Source organism: Lepisma saccharinum, chromosome 4 (assembly GCF_977018435.1).
Source record: "Lepisma saccharinum chromosome 4, izLepSacc3.1, whole genome shotgun sequence".
Taxonomy (NCBI): Eukaryota; Metazoa; Arthropoda; class Insecta; order Zygentoma; family Lepismatidae; genus Lepisma; species Lepisma saccharinum.
The window spans coordinates 4,289,770-4,313,355 of NC_139232.1; the positions used below are offsets into that span (position 1 = coordinate 4,289,770).

The following is a 23,586-nucleotide window of genomic DNA, read 5'->3' on the forward strand; positions in this document are numbered from 1 at the left end:
CCACCCTGTGAATTACATAATTTTGCGACAGCAGTACACTTCTTGGTAATTGAGCCTGCAAGGTAGACAGGTTGTATTGGCCAGGGGTGATGCTGATTTTTTCGCTGCCAATTTTGATGGTATTGTTGTGTACCGTCACATTAGGTATAAGGTACATGCTGTAGAATGTAAGAAGAGCAATAGATTTAGGATAGATGATATCGTCATGCAATGCGAATTTCAGAAGCGAAGTCTCGCTTGTGAGATGGAATACCCCCATAGTGCTTTAGGTGCCACAATGCTTTCTGGAAATCCTCGATTGTTGGGTTATTTAATTGCGAGATGAAGACAAGCATGGAAACGCAGAGATGGCCACAGTTCACATCGTCATTGTAGTAGAGGTTGACGACACTGAGATACTTTACCAACCCAGCAGGTGGCGTGCCTCCGAATGAATCGAAAACAAATGCTTTGTTGTTGTTGGCTTTGAGGTAGCATTTCCAATGTGTACCTGTATTTTCGTAACTGTCCGGGTTAACCACACCACACTCTTTTTTCTTCACAACAGAAGGTAGAGAATCAGACATGAAAACGCCCCTGAAGTACTTGACACCCAACGATTCGATCAAAGATTCAATATCGAAGTTGGACAGGGGCTCTTCTTTTTTTTTTAAAACATTTTCAAAGCTTCGAGGTTGTTCTTTCGCTTTTTGGTCACACCTTTCCCCTTCTTCCCCATAGCCACGTTGTGGCGTTTCTGCTCTTCCAGCTCAGCCTTGTTCTTTTTTGCATCGATGACGGTCTTGGCAATGGCGGTACTGCCTGCTGCCAAGCTGCCTACAGCACCCAATGCTGCCAAGATAGCCGGGATTCTGAATATGAAACCTCCAGTCTTCTGCTGCTTTCGCGAACCTTGTAAGCTCCTTAACTGAGGAATGCTGAACAGCAATTTCATTCCATGACCTTTTGCCAAGCAGGAATGTTTCTTCTCGCGCTGCTTTTTGGTGAGTAATCCATCAAGAGCTCCGAGAGACTTGAGGTTTGTGTAGGGTATCTGGTAAACAACACCTTTGGGCTTCATGGTGATAGTATGTTATTTATATATCGTGAGAGGGTAAGGCTTTGCCCCCTAATGCAATGAAGTGATGATAGGTTGTTTATACAAGTTGCTTTTTTTCACAAGGTTTATTTAGTTACAATCCCCACCCTAATTTTTGTTTTGTGTTCATGGCGATGGTCGTACCCAATGCGGCAACCCGTTCATCTAGCGATGCATCTCTGCTAACGAGTCTCCCGAAAGCTGCATGTTCCAACTTCCTTTCGGCATCGTGACGTGCGTCGAGATCTGTGTGTGTGTGTTGTAAGCAATGTCGTGGTCCGTGCATGCTGCGTCCAGGGGATTCACACCCTTGTCTCCTCTTTCCAGTCGCTGTTCGAGTTTGGTACCCGGACCGCAGTACTGGTAACCTGGCAGGTGCATCTCGAAGGGTAGCTTGTTGATAATATCGTTCACCAAACCTCGACCCTCGGCTACATTCCAGAATTTGGAAGGCAGGGTGTTGATGATTTTGATAAGATAACCTATACCTTTGTTGTCGTTGACAATGAAGTTGGCAAGCTTGGTGCTAACCATGTCCATGGTGCCCACCTTCTCGTTGTGGAAGTATCGATTGCCCGCATTTTCTTCGCCTGCGATAACCAGCAATCGATCTACAAGCTTCCTTACGTCGTCTACCCAAACAAACTCTTTAGGTAGGGTATTGTAGAGTTTGACACCGCTGCCAGTCTTGAGCTGGGTCCATATTGGCTTGATGAGGTTCCTGTACTTTTCTCCACTACTAGATTTCACGCGATTCTGTGTTGAATCGTTGTTTTGGTACAGTGCGTCCGTCATGATTAAAATTTCTGTGTAACTTTGGTAATCCTCGTCTGTATAATCTTTAGGTTACTTCTTAGTGATAAGTTCCCACAGTCCCACCGTGCCAGGATACCTAGTCCAGCTGTTCTTCTCGCCCAAATTGATTTTCACGTCGTCGCCCTCGAACGTGACTTTCGATTTTCCAATTTTCCAAACCACACCCTCGTTGGGTTCCATGGTCGGGTACAATCCGAATACCTCGTCTTTTTCGAATTTCCCGGTGCTTAGGTAATCCCTCGCCAACGGACCCAGCTCGACTAGCTTGTCCGAAGAGGTACTGCCTAGGGCCTAACGCCTCGGAGCCGGAGCAAGTTCGAACGGAGTAGTGTGAATGCTGGATATCGGTGTGGGTATGGTATAATTTCGAGCAGTAAGTGGCACAAGCTCGTTGATTAATTCTTTGTTTTGCTCGGTGACATCTTTGATTTCTTTACCAAGTCCACTGATGGCATCGATGATAGGTTGGTCCTGACGCTTTTTCTCTTCGTAAATTCGACGATTCTCGGATTTCCAACCCTTAAACCGTTTTGCCAGGTAGCTACGCAGCTTTAGGTTGTCGTCTGCAAGTTTACGTTTCATTTTTTTTGTATGTGGTTATTTATAATAGGTCAAGACGTTTCTTGTAACGTTGCAACGTTTAGAAAATTATTAATTTTGTTTCTGTATTATTAGGTTTCCTCGTCATGTCTATTGTGACAAATCCGAAATCATCTTGGTTCCAGCATGAAGAGCAAAATTTGGAAAACTGATTGTAGTTTATGTCCCCACCTACATAATCATCGTAAGCGTGTTTTAAATTGGTGTAGTCTTGACGAAACAAACAAATAAAATTAGCATTGTCTCGAAGTAGCTGCTTGGGGATTTTGGAAAAACGTCTGAGCAAGGTAGAAGCAGTCCATGCCTTTGTGCCGACCCTGAGTAAAAAAATCTCGAATTTCGTTCTGGTTCTCCAGGATCACATCGTCAAAAACCACCACCGAATTTTCGACACAGCAGTCTAGTGGTATCACTTCAGAAGCAAATATAGCTATGCCTAGTCCCTCGTACAGTTTCGACAGCTGGCGATACTTCGGTTGCTCCAAACTTTTGGAGAAAACATACAGGTGCCTGTTCTTCCAGTTTAACCAGTTGGGTGCAAGAAGAAAATTATCAATAAGTAAAGTTGTTTTTCCACATACAGAAGGTCCAACAATGAGGCAGCGAATGTTGTCGGGTAGAAGCTCGCCATTTTTCCTATCCTGACGTTCCGATTGAAAATCTGGCAGTCGCCGTACCACATCCCAAGCACCCGTTACACAATCACCTCGTTTGCGTCTATCCAACCTTTTCCTCGAGTCCCAGCCATTTCACCAACAGTTCGTCACCATTTCTACATAATACGTTTTGAATAAGATACGTGTCGGGGTATTTTGTTTTAGAAAGTTCCACTTCGTAAAATCTTCCTTTCAGAATTTCGTCGCGATTATATTTTATTATATACGTGTGACGGTTTCCAGGTAAGACTCGAACTACGGTACTCCAATTTTTAGTGAAGCCTTTTTCAAAACTGATTCTCACCTGATCTCCAATTTTGTATTTCGGTGTCTTGCTTGTAAATTTGTACTTTGGACAATAAACCGTAGAAATTAAACGCCGCTCGTCAGATTTGTTGACGTCAGCTGGTTTCATGTTTATCGTGCGATGCAAACTGTGATTATAGCTGTTAACAAGTTCCGGAAGCATGTCGAGCCACTTGTAATTCCCCTGAAGCGTGAATTGTTTCCACATGCGTGTTTTGAGAGTTCGGTTGAAACGTTCCACTATGCTGGCTTTGATGTGACTAAAGGTGGAGTAATGTTGAATATTTTGTTTTTGAATAAATTGTCGAAAGACAGAGTTGTAGAATTCTTTTCCGTTGTCTGTTTGAAGAAATCGAGGTCGCCTGCCACTTTCATCGAAAATAGTTTTGAATGCTTCCACTACAAAGGTTCCTGTTTTTGCCTTGAGGGGTAAAGCCCACGCAAATTTTGAAAATGTGTCTATAACAGTGAGAAGATACTTGTATCCCTTGTTGTTTTTATGTAAATTTTTTAAGTTGCCACTGCTTATTTCCACAAGGTCAGCTTCCCACAAGTCGTCTATGCCTTTGGTCACTACCGCCAGTCGTTTGTAGTTTCGCCGTGCAGATTTGTGCAGCTCGTTCACAATAGCTTGCCTAGACATTGCGCGAAAATAAGAATATAGCTTAAATGGGATTTCTGGCCGCAGACAATGCCGGGTTTTCTATGTACAGCTTGTCACCTATTTCTATGTCGATAATTTGAGTAGCATCTTCAGCATAGGCAGTCTCGCGAGTTTCGGGGTGGGTAAAATCGACCAACTCCACTCCTCTTATTTTAGGCTCGTGACTGATGTTCGTCACGGTCATGGTTGGGTAGTGGGTTGCGTGAGGCAAAGACAAGTATGAAACCTTGGCGAACTGAAGTGTGCCAGCGATAAAAAACTGGTGATAGGCTTTTGCAGGAGTCAGCATGTAGAGTTTGGCATCCGTATGGAAGAGGGAGGAAAATTCCCTGTTTGGAATGCTGTACAGTTCGATGACAACAGTAGACTTGAGATTGTCGATGCTAGCGTTCAGGGTGTTTACATTGGTTCGAACCTCGCTCTCCACATCCTCCAATCTACCGTTCACCGATTCCACGTGTTCCTCGATAGCACGGACAACAGTGTCGTAATCGGGCTTGATCTTCACATCGACAATTAGCCTCTTGAATTTTTCGTTTAACTCATGTAGTTGGGTACTGAAATTGGTTATGGCCGATTCCTGGCTCGCCTCGATGCTGCCTATTTGCTCTTTCACATTGGCGATAATCTGCTGTAGACTTTCCACGAGTGTCAACTTGGAGCTCTGGGTTGCGAGGTCGTGGACCTGGGTTCTAATTTCCGCAAACAAGCCATGTAGCTCGCTGATGTTCTGGTTGGTGGGTAAGGTTGCAACAGACTCCCGAAGCAATTCAATTTCTGTTTGGATGTTTTTGATGTCGTCGGATTTGAGTATTCGGTTGAGAGCCCTCTTCACGCTTTTCAGTTCCTGCGAGGTAGGCAGGGTGGCCACCGTGTTTTGGAGCGACTCCAAAGCTTTTTTTACCGCATCCAACTCTGAGGCAGCAGCAGCAGCGCGTATGCCTTCTTGTAATTTGTTATGTCGTCCTGGGTGGGAGTGGATTGTTGCGAAGTTTCCAACTTAGTCTGTATGTCGTCGATCAAGTGGTGAAAATGCGACAACTCTGATTCGGTGTTTAGATTTTCCAACTTGGTGATCTGCTGTTGGACGCTGGCCAGAGTAACCCTGATGCCAGGCAGTTTGGATTCCAGTGCTTCGTGTACGTTTGCCAGATCATTTTTGATGACGGCGAGAGCATCCTCAATATGCGTTATGGTGCCTTGCAGCTTCCCGAAATCCTCGTAGGTCTCAAGTTGGAGTTTTATGTTGGCAACACTACGGGCAATGGCGTTCAGCTCGCTGGACGAAGGTAGATTGTCGATGAAGTCCTCTAGCGTTTGGAGTTTAGTTTTGACTTCGTTGATGGCTGCATGCAAAGCGTCCGTTTGAAGCTCAGCCTTGATGCTTTCCAACGTAGGAATTTCGAACGATTGAAACTGTTCGTGCAATTTGGCAATACTGGCGTTCACTCGATCGTAGTCATCTTGAGTCTTGATGCTCTGGATAATGTTTTGCAGTTCAGTCTGGATGGTGCTCGTTTGGTCCTGCAAGTGTCGCTTCAGCTGTTCCACATCGGAGGTCTGCGCTTGCTGCAACTTCAAAAATTCGTTCTGCAGCTTGCCTATGCTCAGCGCCAAGTTGTCGAAGTTGTCTATTGACGCGAGGTCGGTGTACTTTTGCAGCAGCGATTTAAGCTCGGCGTCGATTTTGAGTACTGGGTCCAGGCACTGAGACTGTAGACTAGGTATCTCTGACTGGAGGCTGGAGTTGAGCGTGAACTGCAGGGCCTGCAGGTCGCTTCGCAACTTCTTGACCCTGACGTCGAGCATGAGTAGCTTGTCGCCGTGATCATCGCGCTTGGTGTGACCAAAAATATCGTTAGGCATTGTTGCTATGGTTATTTATTATAGGGTAGGTGATTCGCATCTCCACAAAAAGAGGGATGAGTTTGTCGTAGTCGTCCAAGAGCTCCACGTACAGGCGATCGCCAGCAGACACTTCGTACGTTGTAGTCGCATCCATCCTATCATGCTTGATGCGATAGATGTTCTTGCCAGAGGAAACCTTGGCCTCCCCTTTTTTCTCGGGATTCGTCTTGAACTTAAGTTTGCCGGAGATGAGGAACTGGTAATAATTCAAGTTGTTGTTGAATACATAGAACGTTTTGCCCACATCCTCCTCGTACTGTGTCAGAATGCTATTCAAGTGTATAATTAACAGACCGTTAAGTTTAGATAGCATGGAAGGCAGGAGTTCGTTGAAGCTCGTAGGCTGGACGGGCACTTCCATAGCTTGCTTCCTGAAGCCAAACAGATTCATAGGCATGGTTATTTTATAGAAACATTTCTAGCTGTAAGATTAAAATTGGCCAGTGAGGAATTCCATCGTTCAGCTACTGAAAAACCAGGAAGTAAACTTCCGCCGTCCAAGGCCCCCCTACCTATTGTTCATTCTGTATTCTGCCAACATTGTTAGCACGAAATTGTAGTTTCTAGATGTCCACAGAAAAATAATTTTCAAATCCGATAACAGTCGCTTTTCGATACCAAAAAACTAATTGCTACAATACAATAAGTATATATTTACAATTAATAGCAAAATATTAATATTTATTTAACAATATCTATGAATTTGCTTCGAACGAAAACATGTTATAGAAACATTTCCAGCCGTAAGTTCAAAATTTGGCCCGCTCTTCCCCCCCCCCCCAAATCGCATTACATACATACATACATACATACATGTGGAGGACCCGTGGCGTTACAAGAGCCCTGCCTCCCAAGAGGTTTGGTTAGCATGCAATAGATCAGTATGCTAGAAAAAAAATAGAGGGGGGTAGAATCGATTTTATTTGCTAGTCGAATAGTTCTCATCGAATCCTATCCAACAAACCTAAAATCATCATCCTAGCTCAATTAGGAGCCAAGAAAATCAATGTCTTGGAAAACGTCTTAAGATATTTGTCTTAAGAAAATTTTCTTGACAGACCGGAAGTAACATCTTGACATACCGGAAGTCGACTTTCTTAAAGATTAAGATATTTGTCTTAAGACGTTTTCCAAGACATTGAGAAGCAACTAGTCAGTGTTGCCAACTCCTATTTGTAGGTTAGCTTCGCCTGTAAAATGGTGAAATTTTCTTGGGGTGGGTTGGCAACACTGAGATACACTTGGTGTTGGTCAAGCGGCCAATTACAACTACTACAGTATTAATTAAAATATTCAAATTAATTAAAAAAGGTAATGTGCTCCCCTGTGCATAGCACCACGCCATGAAGGCCTATAGGGGGTGTGGGGGTAACGCCCCACACTTTCTTGATCCGGTCGTGAGTGGGGTTGATGTGATCAGCATCACGCCCCTGACCGCCTTTACCCCCCAGGGTTTTCCCCAGGTACCCATGTTATTCGACGCTGGGTGGGCGCCGGGGCCGCTTCCATCGTTAGAAAAGTTCCCGGATTTGAACCGGCCGGGAATCGAACCCGGGACCTTTAGCATGGTAGTCAGACGCGTTACCGACTGAGCCACCGCATTATATTTTTATTACATGAATAGTTAAAAGAACGGTATAAGCATAGTGATATAACAGAACATATAAGTACATTATCTAGCTTATGTGTAGTTAAGGCCGGAAAAATTTGTACACAAAAAAACTGCCCTGGCAAGGAAATTAATGTCAAATAGATAAAGAATTGAATGTTTATTAAATGTAAAAAAAGGTTGGTAGATCCAGTTGACGACAGTTCTTGGTGATATTTTATGAATGTTAGGTTGTAAGTATCTACTTACTTTGCCACTGTCATTCAAAGTAGTATGATTACAATATAATCCTTGCCTTCCAATGATTTTGGCGTAAATAAATAGCCCTCGATTAAAGAATAAGTATATTTCCATTGTGTAATTTCAGTTATTTTATTATTTCATTATTTAATATTTGTAATTAGAAAGTCTTTGGGGGGGGTTCAGACCCCTTGGACCCCCCCTAAATAGGTCCTTGCATGTTAGCTATAATTTCTCTCATGAATGATGATGGCAGCTGAAGGGAGGAGAAGGCACCCCCTCAAATGTCAGAAATAATGTTCTGTCAATATGCACATTATAAGTGTACATGGGTGCCTGCTGAGAAGGCCAAAGGAGGTCACTTCCCCTCTTAAAAAGAAATAAAAATCCCTTCTAACTCCATTTCATCTTATTTTTATTCCATTCTACTCCTCTCTCTTTCCTGGTCTTGTTTCTTAATTTCTATTTCTTTTTCCCACTTTCTTATTTCTCTCTCTGGTGCATTTGTCTCGCTTCTTTATCTTCCCCTTTCCACTGTCCTGATTCTTTTCCCCTGGTCGTTTCTGGCTTCTCTATTACCATTTATCCTTTCGTATATCTGTGTGTTCCATTTTTTTCTTCAAATGCCTCTTTCTTATAATGACATATCAACATTACACCAATATATCCCAATTAAGGACACAAGTTTTAACTTCGACCTTTTCCTTCCCCCTTTCTGAAAATTTCTGCCAAATGCAATGAAATATTCTTCTCTTTTCTGTATTGGGAACAATATTTGGTCTACGTTATTGCCTATATATTTTGTAATGTGGAATGCCACTTTTAAACTTGTAGCCCAGTCAATAAAGGTTTCATGTCGGGAATAATTCCGTAAAAGCTGAACTTTGGTCAGTTGTTAGAACACTACTAGTAGTGCAAAATCCAAAAAGTCCTCGCCCCTCCTCATGGTGCTTCCCCCCCAGCATCCCCAAACATCAATTTCGCAAACTCTCAGTTATTGACCTATATCTCCGTAATCAATGGTCGTAGGCAGGTAATCTTTCTTTAGTCTTAAACCTCATTAGATGGGCTACAAAAAAGATTCTGTTTAATTTTTCGATAATGTTGGTGGTTTTGTTGTAATTTAATAAATAATCTTCAAAAAGTGAATTTTCTCTAGTACTTTCTGAAGTTTTTTTTCCTTGTAAATTTTGAACAAATTAAATGACAAAAAATTGTTTCGAATAAAAGTTGTAGCCTATTTTATAAGATTTAAAACGACATCAGTTTGAATATATTTTAATGAAAGATGCGCCATAAAATGTGTCTCCAAATGGAGGAGAGCACCAGAAAAGTGTATCTTTATCTCAGTCCGGCGGTTAAGTCCGGAATCATTGACTTTTCGATAAAAGCATGAGACTTGGTAGAATCAATTGTTATATCACGTAAGACATGTTCAGTCGAGTAGGAAATCGCCATCTGCGTGCTCATGTCCGCCATATTGAAAACGTCAACCATATTGGATATTTTTGATTTGATATATCTCGGGAACTGTGGCACCTGTCAACTTCAGGATTTTTCAGAAATGATCCAAATAGTGTAAACTTTCATAACATATCAATAAATCTATTTTTTAAACATGAAAATAGTTATTTTGTAGAAAAACTCACTATAATACCACGCTTTATGTGAATAACTCAGAGTTAAAAAAAAAGTCTTAATAATTCTCGAACCATAGAATAGTATTATATTTGGTAACATTACGAAATGTGTGTTAGAAGACTTTAGATGAACTCAACCCTTAAAATACTATTTTTTGTGTTTATAAATTTACCATAAATAACATTTTTAAGATAAATTCAATTTATGTACAACCCAATTTGATTAGAGAACGTTGAAGTAATTGAAATTCTATTAAATTGTTCTATTATTTGAAAGAAAAAAGCATTCATATAATTCAGGCAAAATTTCCTGTTCAACACCAAACACCTATACTCTATCCTGGGAATCTCTGGAGCAATGCCACGCATAACGGAAGAGAAGGGGGAGAAAGTGATCAAACCTGTACACGCTGATGCAAACAGCTGGGAACTACAGTCCCTTTTGCTTGTCCACGCAATTCCGTTTCCTCGCAAAATTTCATTGTTCGAGCCCCTCTTGGGCAGATACTTACTTTCGTTCGCTTGCTCCATAGATTCCCGGGACAGAGTATAGTACTCTGTGCTTGGTTGTAATGGTCTTGAGCATGAAAATCCCACTGCAGATTGCACAAAGTGTTGATATATAAAAATAAGTTTATTTCATGAAGGCTCTTTCCCAGGTGAACAATGAGAAGTTCTCTCTCAATTTAAGTTGTTACACTTAGAGTTTTGGGCTTTTTTAGTTCCTTGCATGCACTAGTCTTTAAAATTGAGATATCTTGAGTCAGGTTATGTGCTACAATTGGAAAGGTATACATTCGTATGCAGTTTGTAGAGTACGTACATACGTTGTAGTCTGATGTGAATGTACTGTTTTCCTCACATGTCAAGCTTTACTAAATGAATCCCTTGTACCAGGTAAGAAGGAATCTTGGTTTGCTCCAGAGTTTATATCTAGGCTCCTCCAGTAAGAACACCGCCATGCATTTTAAGGCAGTCATTTCAAGGTGGAGTCTCCCAACATGATGCCTCTCTTATCGTCTTCATATACTGGGTGAGTCTGTTAAAAGAGGCGCCGTGGAAAATGTGCTCCTTGCATGTAGGCAACCCTGGTACACCGAAGAGAAGAGCGGGGTAGAGAACAGTCCAGGATATCGGTGCCAAGTAGTTTCGACAACATTACATAGAAGGGGATTGAAAAGGAAGTGTCCAGTAGTGACCTTGAGGCAGGCAGCGTGCAGGTCAGTTGAGCGGCGAGGAAAGTTGCGAGTGTGGTTCTGTGGGTCAGCATCGTGTTAAAGGTGCAGCAACGTATCTTTGTTGTCGAGACGTATGCACGCCTCGGTTCTTGGAAACAGTGTGCAGATTTGTTTACGACGGAGTTCGCGGTGAATGGAGTTCCAGCGAAGGCAATCAGTAATGCAAAAACTGATTGCAAAATGGCGGGAAACCGGATCCGTGCTGAATACGCCAAAAGTGCGTCCAAAGACTGTTCGCACTGAGGCAAAGGTGGGCGACGCAGCGCAGCTAACGATACACGGTCCACAAAAATCATCTCGGCGTTTGGCACAACAGTTACAGGTGTCCCATTCAACCGCTATGCGAATCCAGAAGCAGGACTTGAACTTGCACGCATTCAAAGTTACCGTGATGCATCAAGTGCGGGATGTGTACAAGGCATATCGCGTGCAGTTTTGTGAGTGGTTTCTGTCCAATATTGCTCCGGAGATGCTGCAGGATGGTTACTAGTTCATTTCCGATGAAGCATGGTTCCATCTGTCAGGCTACATAAACTGCCAGGTGACAATCCACACGTGTTCATGGAGGTTCCACTGCACACCCAGAAACTCGGTGTCTGGTGTGCCGTGTCGTCACGCCGCATCATCCCCGTATTCTTCCATGAGACTGTGAACTCGGCTCGTTACATCAGTAACATATTCAACGTGTTTGTTGAACAACTGACTGATGATGAGCGAAGGAACGCTTACTTTCAGCAGGATGGAGCCACGGCGCATACAGCATGTGCAACGATCACGCGCATTGAGTCAGTGTTCTCACCTGATCGTGTTCAGCCGTGGCACGAACCTACCTTGGTCACCTCGTTCTCCAAATTTATCACCCTGTGATTTCTTCTTGTGGGGAGCTCTAAAGGAACATCAACAACCCTCACACACTCTAAGAACTCCAGAACAACAATATCACAGCTATCCACGCCATCCAGCAGGATGTGCTCGCCCGTGCTTTTCAGAACATGTGGTATTGTCTGCACACGTGCCTCGAGATCAACGGAGGACATTTCCAGCACCTCCTCTAGGTAGATTGTTGTCACGCTGTACTGTATTTACAGAAGAGATGTTTCATTCATTTACGTTTATGTCAAGTTGTCTAAACTGCTTGGAACCGATATCCTGGACTGTTCTCTGCCCCGCTCTTCTCTTCGGTGTTCCAGGGTTGCTTACATGCAAGGAGCACATTTTCCACAGGGCCTCTCTTAACAGACTCACCCAGTAGTTGTGGCTAGCCGGGAACCACTGAACCCAGTTCCATATTTTGACTACATGTATATGTATGGTACTTATATTCAATATCAATATGCAAAAGTTGGAACTGTAGTGTTTTCAGAAGATTTACGGTTTTTTGAGTGACGTCAAACCCATATCACATCATTACGACTTATTTAGTCATTAAGAAACAAAAACAACAGTGCTGTTACATCACGTGAATGGGTTGAAGTTTGGGTATCCACTCATTGCTATCAACTCATCTAGTTCATAACATGTAAGCAACAGGTGGTTTCTTTACTTGCAAGTTCAAAATTCATCAGATGTTGAAAACTGAAAGGCACTCATCTTAAGTAACTTACTCACTTTCTAGCATTTCTAAACCTGAAGGTTTATGGCTGCAGCAATACAAGCCTTCCATCTGTCCCTATCCTGGGCAAGATCAATCCAATCTTTTCCATCCTGACTGATTTCCTTTAGGTCCATCTCAACGTTATCCCTCCATCGTCGTTTTGGTCTTCCTACAGGTCTCTTATGATCAGGTTTCCCAACAAGAATCCTGTAAACTCTTCTTTCCTCTCCAATTCGTGCCACGCGAACTTCCAACCTAAGACTTCTTGATTTAATTATTCTAATAATACGTATCTGGACATGAATACAAATTATACAATTCTAAATTATGTAACCATTTCCACTCACCTGTCTCCTCATCCCTTTTAGGTCCAAATATTTTTCTAAGGATTTTATGTTCAAATACTCTTCATTTATGTTTCTCTTTTAATGCAATGGACCAAGTTTCACATCAATACAATACTACAGGCAAAATTACTGTTTATTTTTAATTTTAACTTTGTTTCATAGATATTTTGTGAAGAGGATAAATGTTTATGAAGAGAAATGTGTTTTATAGTTATTGGAAAATATGCCAATCATTTTTACTTGTTTTGATATGGTTAGAATGGGATATTGTGATCCACTTTTGTCAACATGAGAATGTTAGAATAATAACATTTCTGTATCATGAAAAAACATCCAGCATTTATAGCCATAGGGTTGGTATCTTTGTAAGTGCCTTTGTTGTCAACCCAGCTCTGATGATTTCTGATGGAGGAGTACGGAGCGACAGAGGTCCTTGGATACGTCAATGGCTGACAATGTATGTATTTGCTGGTGATAACTAGAGAGAAATCATACAATACACGCCAAGTTAACAGTGAACTGGGCGTTCCAAGTGTTGAATGGAAAAATCTTGCCTCCACTACATTATGCGAATGTAAAGGATACGATTTTGAGATGTTATCAAAGAAGAGAAATGAACTTATGAAAAATTCATAGAAAAATATTTTCTAAATAATTTTCACTATTTTCATTTCATCAGTTACAATGAAAATGTGTTTTTCATTCATTCATACTTTCAGAAATCAATTTGAGTTATATACATCTTGTATTTCTCTTAAAAATGTTATTTGAGGTAAATTTATAAATACAAGAAAGTTCGTCTAAAGTCATCTAACAAACATTTCGTAACGTTACCAAATATACAATACTATTGTATGGTTCGAGAATTATTAAGACTCTTTTTTTAACTCGGAGTTATTCACATAAAGTATTATAGTAAGTTTTTCTACAAAACCACTATTTTCATTTTTCAAAAATAGATTTATTGATATTTTATGAAAGTTTACACTATTTGGATCATTTCTGAAAAATCCTGAAGTTGACAGGTGCCACCGTTCCCGAGATATATCAAATCAAAAATATCCAATATGGTTGACGTTTTCAAGATGGCGGCCATCAGCACGCAGATGGTGATTTGCTACTCGACTGAACATGTCTTAAGTGGTATTACAATTGATTCTACCAAGTCTCATGCTTTTATCGAAAAGTTAATGATTCCGGACTTAACCGCCGGAGTGAGATAAAGATAGACTTCTGGTGCTCTCCTCCATTTGGAGACACATTTTATGGCGCATCTTTCATTAAAATATATTCAAACTGATATCGTTTTAAATCTTATAAATTAGGCTACAACTTTTATTCGAAACAATTTTTTGTCATTTAATTTGTTCAAAAGTTAAAAGGCAAAAACTTCAGAAAGTACTAGAAAAAATTCACATTTTGAAGATTATTTTTTAAATTAAGGCAAAACCACCAACATTATCGAAAAATTAAACAGAATCTTTTTTGTAGCCCATCTAATGAGGATTAAGACTAAAGAAAGATTACCTGCCTAAGACCATTGGTTACGGAGATATAGGCCAATAACTGAGAGTCTGCGAAATTGATGTTTGGGGGTGCTGGGGGGGAAGCACCGCTAGGAGGGGCGAGGACTTTTTGGATTTTGCACTATTAGTAGTGTTCTAACAACTGACCAACATTCAGCTTTTAGGGAATTATTCCCGACATTAGCCCTTTTTTGTCCTTCATTGACTGGGCTAATGAATGAAGAATTATTGTGACGTATTTGCTTTTGATATCTTCAATTTTACAGTAAAGGGAACAATCTTCTGAACTCCCCTATCCCCAATTTTCGCAAACTGGTGAATTTCAATAGACTGACTACCATGCGAGAGACCTGGGTTCGATCCCGGCGGGGGAGAGCCGGGACTTTTTCAACCTGTTCAAGCGGCTCCAGTGCCCACCCAGCGTCGTATAAAGTGACTAGGCTACCTGTAGGAAACTCTGGCGGGTAGAGGCGGCTAGGGGCGTAGTCTTGATCACATGACCCCCCAATTCGGCCGAGATCAAGAAAGTGTGGGGTCATACACCACACCCCCCTATACGCCTTCATGGCCTGGTGCAATGCACAGGGGGGAACTTTTTTTACTTTTTACCTCCTAACACCCCCCCCCCCAATTTCCTCAACATCCCCTAAAATATCCCTAAATTCGAACTTAACATCCCTCCAGATGGAAAATTCTGAATAAACTCCCCTCGCCACATGTGCTCTCTCCGTATTCTTCAAATTGATACGGTTATATTATGAATATACGATTATCTTTTTCAGTAAAATAAGATACTCTGATATAGCTGGGATCTGCAAGTGAAAAATCAATACCAGGTTCTCCATTTTTAATTAACGCACCAAGCATTCCTATTGCCATTTGCAAGTGACAACGAAAATGTGGTAAAGCGTAACGCAAACGCGTAATGCAAACAATTTCAATGGTACACGATCAGATTCATTCCATGGAGGCATGTTAAGCATTTTACATAGCAGAAGCATTGGTAATGCCACGTGTGACTTGAAGGGCAAAGTAGATTCCCTTATTAATTATTCTTTGCCTTTTTTTTTTTTTAATAGTAAAAGAGCATTACAAATAGAGATAATTGCTAATTTTATTTTCCATGTAGAATAGAGTTTCATGCAAAGTGTATGGTGTAGGAAATGCACTCATTATTCACAGAACTGCTTGTACTCTAGTGTACAGGTTTTGGCGTCGTTGATGTAACTAGTCTTAGAGGTAATTGATGGTACGGGTGAGGGGGAATTTCCCCCCTCTGGTTGATAACGCTTACAAACTTAATCAGGTTCATTATTACAATGGGCAAAGACTTTAGAAACATCCAAACGCTTAAGATATTATATTACTCTATAGTTCACGCAAAACTTGAATTTGGATCTGTTATATGGACCACTGACAGTATAATACAGACTACAAATCGTATAAAAGCCCTAGGTTTTGGGATCGAACTCAGGTTAGGCCAGCCTAAAGCTACTCGCTTGCGGGAGGTATGTTTATGGCCTGGGGTAACATCCCTGAGAAACGAAGGTAACACGTAAATAACCCTGTCAACTGAGGAGAACACTAAACATCCGATTTTAACACTTCGGTTGACTGGTCTGGCGGGGTCATGAGAATAATAGAAAATGAATAAAGGAATGTTCGCTTACCTTTGGTGTCTTGCAGAGATGATCATCTTGTTGATTGAGTACACAAGGCTCGGTCATGAAATGAAACTTTGATAGCGCACCACGCCTCGCTGTAACTCTTTACATATCAATCGATAAACTTGGAGGCAAGAACTGTTCACGCGATAACTTTCTGATTTCAACAACTGTTATCTCGAACTATTTAAGAAAGATTCAAATTTCTGATCGTTAAGGCCGTTGGCGATTCCGCGTCTTGTCGTTAACTGTCTTTTCTTGCATAAGGGTGACGTTGCGTTTTCAACGATTTCCTGTGGATTTCCGTGTCAGCAGAGTTTTAAAGATCCGCTGAAGATTGCCGGTGTAATGTGCTTGTAAGAAGCTGCTTCCAGCGCTTCAGCCGGACCCCTTGAAGTGATTAGTCTATTGATTTATAACGCCAGGGGTCCCGGGTTCGAGTCACGCCTTCGGCGTGAAACGAAATATAGAGCGAGTGCAATCCAAAATATTATTTACATAAAGTATAAACTTGAAGGCGCTTATCCCAGATTTGATTCCTACAGTAATCTAATTGACGAATTCCGAATACCGTACACAGGTTTGACGATCAAAGTACAGTCCGCGACCTGCTTATGCTCTGAAAAATATATAATGGGAAACTTCGCTCTCTTCTTTGGATCTCATAATTTAAATTACGCGTTCCTAACATCAAGACGCAACCTAATCATCAAACCTTTAATGTGAATAGGACGCGAACAAACATTGTCAAAATATCCCCTATCTGGAGAATCTCTTCAATGCCTTAGAAAAGCGTAACAAAAATATTGATTTATTCTGTATGTCTTATATGCAATTTAAAAACGCTGAAATGTAAACTCTCAATAACGCTCACTGAAGCATGTTTGATCAATTGTATCTTTGTTCCATTGTGTAACATGAACTCTCTAACTGGGCATCAGCCTGTCGGGTTCATTAATGTAAATAAATAAATAAAGAAATAATTTTTAATACTTGGGGGAATTATATATAATTTCTAATTATTTGCGAAGTAGTTGCTTGAATTCCTCTCTATTGGAAATTTTTCATATACCACATAGAGCAGTGTTCCTCAACCGCCGGGCCGTAGCATCAATTATACCTGGCCGCGAAGAGGTTCTCCCGAGGTTTGCGACTTGCAGCCCAAACTGGCAACCACCTGGGTTCGGTTCGGGTTTCCACTGCAATAGCAGAAAATGCTGCCGGTGATGGATCAAACGATCTAAACGGGTGGCGCGTTGCTTCCAGCCTCCATATTTGTTGGTCACCACGGTCAGCAATTTCCATTAACAAATATTGAAGTGAAAATATTCTGATTGACTGAAATTTTCTGTTGTCCGAAATGGAACATGCCCATGAAAATGAGCACTTAACAAATTAATTTAATAATATTGGGCAGAGGAAGCTGAAAGATTGCAATAGATCCAGTCATTGTCAACTAATTTAAACAAAGTTTAAATTTGTGAACAAGCCTTGACAAAATCGAAATAATGCTCTCGACGGTTATGCCATAATTTATTTATTAATATTAAATGTCAAGCGTAGATATTAATTAACGTATAAAGTTAAAAATAAATTAGGGAGCTATTTGAGTAAAATTATTGGTATCGGGGCATCGACTTAAAAAGAAAAAAAATACCGGGCCCCGGGCTCACGAAGGTTGAGAACCACTGACATATAGAATATTAGAAATAACAGTAATTTATTATACAACTAGTAAAAAAAATACTGGAACTTTTCCAGCAATGTTCCTACATAGAGCGGCTTAGTGCTTCACCCAGCTTCTAATAAATGGTGCTAATCACATCACCTCAACGAATGCCGAAATTGTTAATGTGTGGAACCATACATTCACATCCCCCCATATGCATGTTACAGTCTACAGGTGGTAGCTTTACCTTTATCTAGTTTACATCGGTAATTATTTGATGATGATTATTATTTGTATCATTTCTTATTATACGCAAAAAAAATAAAAAATCGTGGGTGTGAAGACGGGAGTAAAAGTGAAGGCATATGGGGAACGTGTAAATTGGGCTGACGCTCTTGCCTATATCCATGCAAGAATATAACCACTGCTATTGGATCCAGCTATCAGAGATGCGTAATACAAAGCACGACATAAATGTAATACCAAATACACATCCAGATTCCATACCACTTGAAAGTTACGTTTACATTGTACGCCGTGATCCCATAATAGGCTAGAGAGAGCATTATGTGTGCCCATGACAACAGGCTGAACACGGTTCATTTCCACATAGAAACTCTGTAAATCACTGCCCACGGCATGTAACCGGCTGTTTTCCTGTTGGGGTGCTTAGCTGCTGTCTCCCCGTTCATCAATTGTGGGTATTCTCCTTCTCTGTGTGTGCTCTTTGATTGTGATTGATCGTTTTTGTGTTTGATGTGCGTTTAATATGATGAGTTCGGATGAAATAATCCCTTCCCGCAAGTGAGGACTAGTAGGAAACTGACAAATCCAAATTTATGACGTTGTAGTTGACATGTTTAATAATCGATTGAATTGCTCCGCGATCCAACGGAATAACGAATAGTAAGGCTATTTTTTTAAAGCAATTAGTCTCGCCGTCTATATTGTGTGTTTTTAGAACAAAACTAGCGAGGAATGTATGTTTAAGGATGAGGAGACAGGCGAAGTGGAGAAGGTTACATAATTTAGAACTGCATAATTTGTATCCACATCCAGATATTATTACAATAATTAAATGAAGAAGACTTAGGCCACGTGGAACGAATGGAAAAGGAGTTTACAGTATTCTTGTTGGAAACCTGATGGTACGAGACATGGGCGTATATATTGCTCACATAAGGGGAAGGTTCAACTTTTGGTTCAATCAGGGTTCCTATATTTCATAAGTGAAAATCCAGGACACTACTGACTGGTAGCTTGTTAGGGCGCGGAGGGAGGGGGTTGGACCTGATAAAGATGTATGTACTTATGTACAACATAATTGTCATTTACATCCCACATTGTGTGCAAACTTTATTTGAAAACTGTGGATTGAACAGATAGGCACCCAAGCACTGACTCTTTGTAGTAAGCAGGTTACTATACAATGGAAGAGAATCGTAACTGAAATTCAGCACTGCTAGCAGACGGCGGCGCCATCGTGAAGTCAAAGATGTTTGCAGTACCGTCTGTATCTTGTTAACTCTTGTATTATGGAGAAAGAATGGTTCGATGTAGATCTACATCGAACTCCAGTTAGATTGTTTTGTAAAATGAGCATTTTAAAATTACGTCCACGCATTTAAATATAAAAAAGTTCAGGAAAGTATAGTCTTAATCATTTCCTCTTTCCCGCCCGATTCCACATTTGTGCATCCCGAAGAAACTATTCCGAACACCGGGACAAGTGATACCATTCCGGGATTGTCCCTGACACATTTATTAAATTATGTCTATCTACAAACTTCTAAGTGTTCTACATAAAATGAGCAGAAAATGCTTTTGAAAAAGCTAATCCCAGCTTCTCTTTAAAAAAGAATTACAATGTTAAAATTAGTCTTTTCCTACTTGCTACAAAATTAAAATAACATCATCGGTGTTATTTTAATATTCGAATGTATGTACACTTAATAGTGCAGGGTCCATTAGTCGAGGATCTCCCGTTGAATTGCGAGGACATTATTTCAACCTCCTTAATGCTAAACCCATCCTGTTGGGTGTTGAAGATGAAACTGGCAGTGTAGCCAAGATCAGCAACAATTTGTGCATATTTGAGTACAAGAGCTTGTCACAATTTTCTACTGCCTACAATGTAGACCCTGGACATGTCTTTTCAATTACTCTTTGCCGCATTTTTCATTCAGATTTGAAAATGTAAAATATATCAACCAGGCCATCCAACATTTTGACATACTGTTCCAATCAATGAGGAATAGGCATTTCATATTGGAATAAGTTGTGTCAATTTTTCAATGTCTCGGCTGTGTTCAGAGAAACTTGGGTTAATTTCTACTACAAAATGGTCCAAAAATGGACAACTGTAAAGTTTCTAGTAATACGATTTCACAAGCCACCCTACTGAGTATTGATACTTTTCTGTCCATCTTGTGTCAAACAACTTGAGAACGTTACAGTACTTCCCTAGCTATCTTGCACTGCATTTTTACAACTAAATTACTTTGAGAAGATTGATTGATTGATTTGCATTATTTTACTTCGCTTTTTGTGCCACTTTTGGTTAATTTCCGAAGATCAGGATAAGTGATAACATGATGAAATTGATGAATGGACACCCACAAACGCCCATGCCCATTCCGGGTTTCGTACCCGGGACCCACGATGTGCTAACCACGGGGTTGCTCCTTTGAGAAGACTCGAGGGGAGAAAAATATAACTGATTTAACAGTCTCCATATTGCAGAAATTCCACAGAAATGGGCAATAGCCAAGGTTAAAATATGTGCTGAACAATGTATAAAAATTGCTTTGGGACACGATCTATCTCACTCCCTTAATTCTCCACCCATTACATCAGCACAATTATATTCTTCACCAACTTTTTTTTCTAAATCCACACCCACTAAACCCAGAGAGAGTAGAAGTACTAATAGCTGAAGCTAACCCAGATGCGGTTACATTCTCCAACAGGGACAAGTTTCCCATTCCGATCTAGAGTTTGGAAATGGTTTATCGACTTTCAGGATTATAAAACAGTTGGGAAATTTTAAATTATCAAAACATTAGAACCTGAGGAATATTTAAATCTTGAATGGTAACAAACCACATCGGAAACTTCTAATGAAATTATAATATTTGCGCTATAAGTTCACAAGCAGCTGCTTCGGGCAGAAATTACATGTGGCATTACAGAATTTGTGAAATGTCAGGAGCTTTCTGAGTATTTTCCAGAGAAATTCTGAAACTATCAGGAAATTGCAGACGTTTGCTATGCAGTCCCATCTGGTGTGTGGAATTAATTTATTTCCCATCCGTATCACGTTCTATACGCTTGTAATTTATGAGAACAAAATAAGTCTGAAGAAATTTTTACGAACAAGTCTCTGCGCATAGCGGATAGAACAGGTAATCTGGCAATTTTACTGAACCGGGAGGGGGAGGGGTTGGGGGTTGGACCCGTTGAACCCCCCCCCCATTAAATACCCCCATGGTAAGAGACCTGTAGGAAGGCCAAGACAAAGATTGAGGGATAACGTTGAGATGGACCTAAAGGGAATCTGTAAGGATGGAAAAATTTGGATTGATCTTGCTCAGGATTGGGACGGAAGGCTTGTGTTGCTTCAACCATAAACATTCGGGTTTAAGATGGCTAGAAAGTGAATTAGGATATCATCCTGGGTGCAAATTAACGGGGAAGGGGGGCGATGCCCTATTCCCTCCCTCAATAATATCAATCGGAACGTCGGTATTAATCTCGATAGGTAGAAAAGCGACGTAAAATGACAAGAAAAATAATCCGGGCTCCCATTTTTTTTCCGTGTCGAGTTTTTTTGTGTCCCAAGTTTTGTAATACACTACAAATTTGTTAATTTCGTTTCCTCTTCTCTTCCGAAATATTTGGTAAATAACAGACATTTTCCTTCTTATTGTCTCGGTTGAGACTTGGGCGTGTCAGAGGTGACCTCTTAGGCACTGGAAAGTCAACCTCGCTTCCAACTATCTTCGGGATCAAAAAGTGGCTGAAAAGCGAAGTAAATTTAACCAAATTGATCAATCACTTGAGCGTAGTACATCCCGGAAACTACAATCTTGCAAACCAACGAAGCTTCGGCGCCTGGACCCACGGCCAACACGTCCTCTGTGTGTCTTCTTGTCCTGTGGTTGTCCTTATATGTGCTGGTCCCTTTACAGCCTCAGCGTTTAGCTAAGGTATGGAGATTTTGCCCTCGGAGAGAGTAAAGTTTTTGTTCTAGAAGTTTGGTGAGGAAGTTTTTAACAGACATATATTATTTTAGTTTTATTTTAGTTAAGGGGTTTATCCTCGCATTGCGTGATGGGTAAAAGTGTGCTTCATTTAGTTTATTTTACTTTGCTTTTCTGTCACTTTTGGCTAATCGTGAAAACGAGGATGAGTGATGGTTTGAATGACTGACTGATTGAATAAAAATTGGTGCGTCCGTCGGCACATATGGGCATTTTGCACCCTTCAATGTACACGAGGAAATATCCCCTTATCTAAACTTCTTACTTAAAATTTTAACACAAGGGGGTAAGATACACTTCGAGAAAGATTAAAAGTGCAAGGTTGTAAAGAGATCTGCACATGAGAAACACAACACACTAAAATGTAAGAATCAACTAAAAGCTTCCTTACAGACAGTGGAAGAGTCAGGATCTTCTCAAAAAGCTAAAAACATTTGATAAAACACTGTCGTCATCTTCCAACCGGGATGACAAACTGTTTGGGGGATGAAAAGTGTGGCCGAGGAAAGCAAATTTCAAGAAGAATATGCCGAAAACAGACATGACACATCGGAGATTCCAGCCCTTGCAGCAAGTGACCATGGGTGAGACGGCTGTGTCACTTCTCGACGGGAGGGACGGGACGAGAAACTCGCAAAGAATACCCTTGCACAGGCCGAGGGGTCCTGGAATCGTAGCCCTGGTGGCTAGGAATAGAGAAGAGTTACAGAAGGCGGTAATTGAATGGGCAATTACAATAGAAGACAGAGGAATGAGCATGAACATAGATAGGAGTAAAGTGATGGTGGTGACAAAAGCAAGAGAAACTGCACCCCTAAGTATACAGTGGAAAGAGAAGCAGCTGGAACAAGTAAACAGATACACATACCTAGGAACAATCATAACGTCAGATGGAAGAATGGATGAAGAAGCGAATAATAGGGTACAAGAGGCAAACCAAGTGTACTATCAACTCAACAACACTTTAATTGGTAAACAGGAAATAAGTGAACAAACAAAGATGATGATTTACAAGACAATCTACATTCCCACATTGCTGTATGGAACAGAGAGCTTAATATTATTACCAAAACAGAATAGCAGATTTCAAGCAGCAGAGATGAGGTACCTACGAAACTAGTAGGAAAGACTAGAAGAGATAGGATTAGAAATACCACCATTAGAGACCAATTACAGCAAAAACCACTATTGGAAACAATAGAGAGAAAGGCACTGCAATGGTTTGGACATGTTACAAGAATGGAGGAGGATCTCAAGCCTAGACAGGTGCTGGAGGCCAGACCAGAAGGCAAGGGGGGAAGAGGACGACAAAGAGTTCAATGGGAAGAGTATGTGGTAAAGATAGGAAAGAAGAAAGGGAAAACAATGCCGGAAGTCCGAAAACTAGCGTTGAATCGAAAAGTTCACAGGAAGTGGATGATGGAACCCGACGCTTAATGGCAGAAGGGGATGGAAAAGAAGAAGTTATTTTATAAATGGTTCCTCATCAAGTGTTTTAATTCCCAACTGATAAAAATAGACATCAGTACAGTAGAGGAGAACATACGGAAGAATGGGGGAAAATGCTAGAATTGGAAAGAGGATAGGCATTAATTAAGCCTTTCACGACTCTCAGTAATTTGCATTTTAATTAGCCAGGGGTTCTGGACATCGGAACACTCTGTGGCGCAGGTTAGTAGGCCCCGGTGCGTACGGTTACTAATCAAAGCATCTCCTACGACCGTTTTATACAGGAGGCCTCGCAATCGCACGTTGCAGTTAGTGGCGTG

The 23,586-nt window shown here is 40.9% G+C and overlaps 1 protein-coding gene across 1 annotated transcript; it reads left to right on the top strand.

Moving 5' to 3' along the window:
• The first annotated feature begins 22,358 nt into the window (after positions 1 to 22,358).
• LOC145986829 (uncharacterized) lies at positions 22,359 to 22,937 on the top strand. The gene has a single exon (XM_083121301.1). It carries the CDS (start codon positions 22,359 to 22,361, stop codon positions 22,935 to 22,937), a length of 579 nt encoding a protein of 192 aa, XP_082977427.1.
• Positions 22,938 to 23,586: the final 649 nt, after the last annotated feature.

Bases quoted from the DNA above. Each gene is read 5' to 3' on its own strand.
- LOC145986829 (XM_083121301.1), top strand. From the start codon at position 22,359: ATGACACATCGGAGATTCCAGCCCTTGCAGCAAGTGACCATGGGTGAG.